General features: G+C 36.0%; 1 protein-coding gene across 3 annotated transcripts in view; it reads right to left on the bottom strand.

The window, feature by feature from the left end:
* The window catches only part of LOC110441277, a 10181-nt gene extending 5011 nt beyond the window's left edge, over nt 1-5170 (bottom strand). Inside the window, exons 1-4 of one of the 3 annotated variants that reach the window (XM_021484388.1) lie at nt 5038-5170; nt 4145-4191; nt 3164-3332; nt 2365-2489 (exon numbers count right to left, since the gene is read on the bottom strand). In XM_021484388.1, coding sequence (XP_021340063.1) covers nt 2365-2489; nt 3164-3325 — 287 coding nt within the window. In that variant the 5' untranslated portion in view covers nt 3326-3332; nt 4145-4191; nt 5038-5170. Of the gene's footprint in view, nt 1-2364; nt 2490-3163; nt 3333-3619; nt 3903-4144; nt 4192-5037 lie in introns of those variants that run through there. The other 2 variants (XM_021484387.1, XM_021484389.1) reach the window with 2 other exon arrangements.
* Between the last annotated feature and the right edge of the window lie 2953 nt (nt 5171-8123).

The following is an 8123-nucleotide window of genomic DNA, read 5'->3' as shown; positions in this document are numbered from 1 at the left end:
TCCCGCCCGCCCGCCCGCTCACGTGATAACATAATACGTCCCCGTCTTCGACGGGCGTATAAAAAGGACATACAGAAACAATGGACATACAGAAACAATAACATACAGAAACAATAACATACAGAAACAATAACATACAGAAACAATAACATACAGCTACTTCATATATATAGGTTCATATATCACAACCAGTGAAATGTTTATAGGTTCTCATATATAACCAGTGAAATGTTTATATCTGACATTTCAATAACTCGTACGATATGTACTCTGTCAACTTCATCAGACAAAAAAGTATAATCACGGTAATGGTTGTGATTGCTATAAAAAAAGAAAATATACAATAAACAGAATAACTCTGTAAGTAAGGAGCCACCGGCCCCGATTATGACACTCCCGTGTTAGTGTGCAACACTTCGATGAGTCAAACATTGAAAGAGCTATAATATACAAAGGGCAATAACTCTGCAAGTAAGAAGCCACAGGCTATGACACTCCCCTGTTAGTGTGCAACACTTCGATGAGTCAAACAATAAAGGAGCTATAATATACAAAGGGTAATAACTCTGCAAGTAAGGAGCCACAGGCTATGACACTCCCCTGTTAGAGTGCAACACTTTGATGAGTCGAACATTGAAGGAGCTATAATATACAAAGGATAATAACTCTGCAAGTAAGGAGCCACAGGCTATGACACTCCCCTGTTAGTGTGCAACACTTCGATGAGTCAAACATTGAAATAGCTATGATATACAAAGGGCCATAACTCTGCAAGTAAGGAGCCACAGGCTATGACACTCCCCTGTTAGTGTGCGACACTTCGATGAGTCAAACATTGAAGAGTCAAACAATGAAGGAGCTATAATATACAAAGGGCCCTAACTCTGAAAGTAAGCAGACACAAGCTATGACACTCCCCTGTTAGTGTGCAACACTTTGATGAGTCAAACATTGAAAGAGCTATAATATACAAAGGGCCCTAACTCTGAAAGTAAGGAGCCACAGGCTATGACACTCCCCTGTTAGTGTGCAACACTTTGATGAGTCAAACATTGAAAGAGCTATGATATACAAAGGGCCCTAACTCTGAAAGTAAGGAGCCACAAGCTATGACACTCCCCTGTTAGTGTGCAACACTTTGATGAGTCAAACATTGAAAGAGCTATGATATACAAAGGGTAATAACTCTGAAAGTAAGGAGCCACAGGCTATGACACTCCCCTGTTAGTGTGCAACACTTTGATGAGTCAAACATTGAAAGAGCTATGATATACAAAGGGCCCTAACTCTGAAAGTAAGGAGCCAGTAGGCTATGACACTCCCCTGTTAGTGTGCAACAGTGCGATGAGTCAAACATTGAAAGAGCTATGATATACAAAGGGCCATAAGTCTGCAAGTAAGGAGCCACAGGCTATGACACTCCCCTGTTAGTGTGCAACACTTTGATGAGTCAAACATTGAAAGAGCTATGATATACAAAGGGCCATAAGTATGCAAGTAAGGAGCCACAGGCTATGACACTCGCCTGTTAGTGTGCAACACTTCGGTGAGTCAAACATTGAAGGAGCTATAATATACAAAGGGTAATTACTCTGCAAGTAAGGAGCAAATGGCTATGACACTCCCCTGTTAGTGTGCAACACTTCGGTGAGTCGAACATTGAAGGAGCTATAATATACCAAGGGCAATAACTCTGCAAGTAAGGAGCCACAGGCTATGGCACTCCCCTGTTAGTGTGCAACACTTCGATGAGTCGAACATTGAAGGAGCTATAATATACAAAGGGCCATAACTCTGCAAGTAAGGAGCCACAGGCTATGACACTCCCCTGTTAGTGTGCAACACTTCGGTGAGTCGAACATTGAAGAAGCTATAATATACAAAGGGCCATTAGGGATTAATGCAGGAATAGAAAGTTAGTACCTTTTTTAAGGGAAGGATGGCATCTTTAATTTTTTGTTCTCCCTGTTCATCATAGACGCTTCAAATCATATACGTGTAGTGTAAACAAGGCCAGCCATAAACAGTGTCGCAAAATATCGACAGTGACAACATAAACACAGGGAAAATTAGATAAATCACTTGGCCGTCCAACTGATGGAAAATTAAAATACAACAGTACCATGACAGACATTTGGGTAAATTTTAACTGAAATAGGGGGAAATAATGCCAAAATTGGAAAGGGGAATTGGCCCATAGTTGGCCATAAAAAAGGCTTGTATATATCCATGGCCATGATAAGTCTACAAGTAAGGAGCCATGTGACCCTCATTGAGAAAGAAACGGTCCTCCATACCAGTCATAGATGTTCACGAAGTTATAAACAAAGAGGCTGAAAACTGTGGCCTTAGTTAACTTTGTACCTTGTCTTTCCTTGGGGAATGCTCATCTTCTTGACCAGCTGACCGTCCACAAACACACGGTAGTATGATTGGGGAACTGTGGTTTTTCCCTGAATAGCAATCACAAATGGCGTCACTGGCCATTTCTGGAACAAATTTGATAAGAAAGTTAGATTGAAATTCCCACTAGTTACCATAAAACAACAAATTTCTGTTTGTGTACAGATGTCTACCATCACTACGTCTAGAACATTCTAGAGAAAGACTGAAGCACAAGTTCACAGCGTTAGCGTCAAACTACAAAGGGACATATATAGATATTATAAACTTTGACTGTCTCTTGAAAAGGCATGGAAGAATTGTTTAGTTATCTAACAATTTTCTCTCCATATTCCAAAATCCATTCAATCACCTGCAAGTGTTTCTAAGTCAGAGACACTGATGCTCAACGCACAAATGAAATCATTTTCATGCTGATGCTTTAGGAAGTGTTTATATCTAGAGTAAAACTCTAAATATACCGCTATTTCCCAAGTGGGCACTTTTTCCATGTTCAAGTAAAAATCACACATTTATTTCATACCTTTTCATGAGACAATCAAAGTTGCAGTCACCTTGTTTTTTCTGTATTTCTCTACAATGTCAGGTAATTATATTTACACTGTTACAAGTGGGCTACGTAGTACCAGACCCCATGTGAATTTATGTATTAACATGCTATGATGTTCAGGCAGGATCTGAGTTAAAGCTTTTGTCATCATGAATATTATAATAGTAATAAGAGTGTTTCAAGCTCCAAAACTTCAGTCTGTGGTCCTACCTGTGTTTCGTTTTCACCCTGGATGATCTCGGAATACTCCTGCTGGTAGCTGAATGGCGTAAACAAGTTGCTCTCGATATAACAGACCTCATATTTATGGTATTCCGGCAGGGTGGTCCCCCCTACTCGTATTGACAGAGTGAAGTCCTGGTTTGTCGGCATATCATTCCTGGCATTAAAAAAACAGATTACATCTATACCAAGCATGTAGCTATCCCTATACCGACTCCCATGCTAAACATTTTTTTATGATCTCAAACTACTAATTGAAATACAGTTATTACTTTGTAAACTGATTTTGTATTGCTTTTCTTAGCTTCAGTAATTGTCTCCCTTAATAATGACAGCATCCTTGTTTTCATATTCTCTAGTTTATACTCTACAAACCTACCATGGCTGTGTTCCCATTGACAGTTAAACATCATCAAATGCACAAAAATAGACCTTGCCAATTACCATTTAAACCTTGGGTGGTTGGTTGGCACAGTGGGTAGCCACTTGCCTTTCACCAAGGCCGTCAGGGTTCAATTCCCCGATCGGACGTGAAAAGGTATGGGGTTACCTGCCCAACCACGTGGGTTTTCTCCAGGTTCTCAGTCCTCCCATACTAAGACCCCTGCGAGCTAACATCCGGGCCAACAAGAGTGATTAATTTAAGTTGAAATAACTTGTTTCATAATTTTTTAACCTTTAAAACCCACTTATTGGTGATACTTGAGTATGTTTTGATTATATTCATTTTTTTTATATGTGCCTAATTGCATACCTTTTGGTATCCGTACTGAAAGCAAAGCGCCCCACTGATCAACCCCCAAACCTACACCTAACGTTGGCTCTATTACCTTACTTCATAATAGTTTCATAATTGTTGTAAAATATATAAAGTTTATATTTATATTTGAACCTTTCACAAACTTTGATGTGTTTCAAGTAAATCCCCTTGTAAACCACATCTCAGAATACAGTGAAGTTAACACTAACCAGTATTGTCCTGTAAATCCTGAGTTCTGTTCTGTAGAAGGGAACACCTTTAACAACAAGTGAGTAGTACTAACAAGCATACCGAGTGTAGGACAGAAATAGGTGCAGAATTCACAAGGGATTTCATTAGCAATACTTTTTGTGGCATTTTTTAAGTACTGTGATTCATATATACACATGAATTAAAATTTACCAATGTTGACAGTAAATTCTACACAGAGCCTATATATAGTTATTCAATGTTAATCTGATGTCTTTTATGTTGTACACTGAGAAACACTCTCATATACCGGTATTTCTCAGTAATTTTAGGAGAGTTGTCACATTAAGAGTTATTTTCATGATTCAATGAATGAAAGAAATATAGATTTTTTAAAATTGTTATGGACTATTTCTGACATACACATAATTCATCATGTCCACTCTTCCTTATTTCAGATTTCTTTGAGGTAATTTTGAGTATTTTTTTTTGGACACAAATATTTTAGTCCTGGGCTCGTGCTTTTCCTATGGGACTCACTCGAATTCTATGAACCAACTAATGGGACTATCATCATTTTAAAAATGATGTTTGTAAACAGTAAACATTTATAGTTGATCCTCACTTGTTAGCTTAATCATTTATTTCCTCATATCCAAACATGAAAGTTCAACCAATTTTTTTTTCTCTTTCAGATATAAATTACAATACTTCACATAAGCACTATACATACCTATATTATATGAATAAACAATTATTTTAAAGGATCAAATTAAAGTATCATTAAGCTAACCATACTTGTAAACATGACATCAGCTCACGACATATCTCGGGGAAACTTTTAGTTCTTGCAAAACTGTATCATCGAAAATCTGAGAGCCCCTCTTATCATTCTTGTGCAATCTATACTTACACTATGAGGTCCACAATAACACTATGGATCTGCAGAAACACTTCGTTGCTCCAGTTTTTAGTTGTCAACAACGAGCATTAGCTCACTTAGTGGTATTCCCAAAACTAACCAACCGAAACGAAAGTGAACCATTCAGAACCCATCGGCAATAAACCGATCGATGTATTCCGAATGTACAATTAAACGAACCGGATTTTAATGCCCGAGGGCGCCAATATTTTCAAATATTTGAAATGTAGTTGTAAATCTGTTGACTGAGAAAAATATTGGCATTTACTGGAAAATCATTGGGTATTTAATTTCAATAAAAGATTTGTGGCCAAACAATATGCCGTTGAGTATTTTTTCCCTAATTTCCACTGTATTACGATTGACGGAATTATTATTATGATGCACCAACTTACAATTAATATTAGGCCAAAATAGACCGATTATATCGACCTTTAATCAAGATGTTCGGAATATATATAGTGTCAACAGTAAAAATATAACACAAAGTTTGCGGAGGAGTATACTGACTATAGGCGCTATATATCCCGACTATATTGATCGAACTTCTATGTAGACCTAGTCGGGATTTTCACTGCTACAGTAGGCCTGTGTTCCACTAGATGCTTGAAGTAATTAGGTAACATCTTTGCTTGCTACCACATTTGGTACAATTTTGACAGTTTTTCAGTGATATTTAAAAATTCAGATCTTGTATCTGGAATGTTTCTTAATTCTTGACAAAGACTACCCGTGGTGGTTCATTTCGGGAAAAAAGTTTTGATTCTAATTAAAGATGTACACCTCTGAGAAGTCAAAAAATTCCTGTATTAAACATTTTTTCTTATATGGATTTTTGGAAAAAGGAGATAATTGCATAGTAGAAAATGCAAAAAAACCTATATGTCGGTGTGTTCGTTTTTGTGCTTTGATCGGTCAAAGATACCAGTTTAACACAATATGTGATTTTAGGTGAATTTTCGGGTTTTTACCATTTGCAGAACAAATTCATACAATTTCTTCAAGATATGTATGAATGTTTGTAGAATTGATAAAAATATTATTTTCTTTGAAACTATGGNCTTTTTTTAATATTCAATGAATCAAAAGAAAATGTGTTTCTCTTTCTAAAACAGCCACAAAAATGGGGGGTCGGTGTGCTTCTTTTTTTGTCCCATTATTATTTGTGTTATTTTTCACCTTTTTCGGGGTCAAAAATCAAAAGTGCTTCAGTTACCCTAATATGTAAAAAAAAATATCAATAATATATAACTTTCCACTTTTTTGCATATTATTTTAATCATATTGAACATTATAAAGTTGTACAGCAAAATTGAACCTGCTACAATTAAAAATGGTGACACAATGACAATTTAAGTGATCAATCTAGTGTCAAAAAAGGTGAATTTTGGCCCTTACACTTTTTCAAAATGGCCGCCAAATTGGTCATTTTTTAAAAATTCTCGTTAAAAATGTTCTACACACAACAGACATCTAGTTTTTTTTACATGTTTTTCAGATGTGTGTTTGCTATTATACCTATCATAATTTGTTAAATATTACAAAAACCCGTTACACCAGATCAAAACGAGACTTGAACGTGACTGAAACCTCAGAAGAGTACATCCTTAAGTGATTTGTTTCTGAAAATGGAACGCTAAACTCGTAACAAGATTTCGTCCGTTTTTCGGTTGTGATTAGTACCTAAATAGGTACACCATATCACAGACTATGGAACTTGTTTTTATTTCGGTTAGTTGATGTGTCGATTGAAACAAAATATATTGCTTTTATAAATACCATACGAACATACAATGGTATATGTAGTATGCAAAATTCAGATTGTGTGAGCATAACCTTGAACTGGCAATAGGAAGATCAAGAAAACCCCTAAAGAGCAAAGAGTATGTAAAAATGTCTTGTTCTAGAAGATGAAGAACACAGCTGAGAAAGGACTATTTAAGTTAATATTTAAAACTATTCTATACTAGACACAAATACTTTAACACATATTTTATCTTCTGACAATATGCAACTTATAGTTGACTCGTGCTTACACTTGAACTGAGGAGTGTGGGCCTGGCTTCTGTGTAAGTTCTTTGTATATTTGTTGTTTTGTTTTTTGTCTTCAAGTTACTCTGTAACTATAAATGAGCAATAAAATTATTGAATTGTATACACTTTCATATTATCCGATTATAAAAAAAAATCAGAAATCAACATTTAAGCAGTGCTTATAATTAACCCCTTCAAAATCCTCCAAAATATCGTCGATGTACGTCGTTTGTACCGGTTTTCTGATACATTTATTTTGAAGTTATCGTTTACTCTTAAAATGTTCATGAAAACGAAACTATTCGGTGGAATCGCTGATATATATCTTTTGTTATACTGTCAGAGGAAAATGCTCAAATTTAATTTTAAAGTACTATTCAAACCATTTTCTGGCCGTGTACCAATTGTGGTAGCGTGACGTTACCAGTTTGAAAAAACCCTGTGTGAAGTTAGTCACCAGTTATAAAAGGACAAACACAAAGTTTGCCGTGGACCATCATGACTTCCCTATATTATTTTAATAATAATAATAATATTTATTCAGGTAAAATAGGCATGTTATTACAAGATATCACAGTTTAGAATAAAATATATAATTAAAATCACATTGCAGCTTGTAAATAAAAAAGAGTATTTTGTATTAAGACTGAGAATAATAATAGATCTGACCTAATAAAAGGTTTTTTAATTCAATCATTGACATATATTACAGAGTATAAAAATCTAAAAAAGTCTGATACACTGTAAAAGGCAGATATTACTGTAACGTGCACCGTGGTCGGTACCTATTTGGTCCGTCCCAAGTGCCTCTCGGGATATGCTGTGCAGTTCTGGTAGCTTCGCCTTAGCGCACTTGCTTAGTAGCGCAGGGACTTCCTATATAAATTGGACCCAAGCAAACTTAATCAGACTATAATTAGTATTATTTACAAAGGATTTTAATACGGTAAACCTATGAAACAGTTGCATACAATAAACAGGGTCGTGCTACTTGTCACGGGACTCACAATTACAATACACAATTAACGTTAACAGGGGGGGGG

Source organism: Mizuhopecten yessoensis, unplaced genomic scaffold, assembly GCF_002113885.1.
Source record: "Mizuhopecten yessoensis strain PY_sf001 unplaced genomic scaffold, ASM211388v2 scaffold715815, whole genome shotgun sequence".
NCBI lineage: Eukaryota > Metazoa > Mollusca > Bivalvia > Pectinida > Pectinidae > Mizuhopecten > Mizuhopecten yessoensis.
This window is presented reverse-complemented; position numbering and strand designations above follow the sequence as displayed.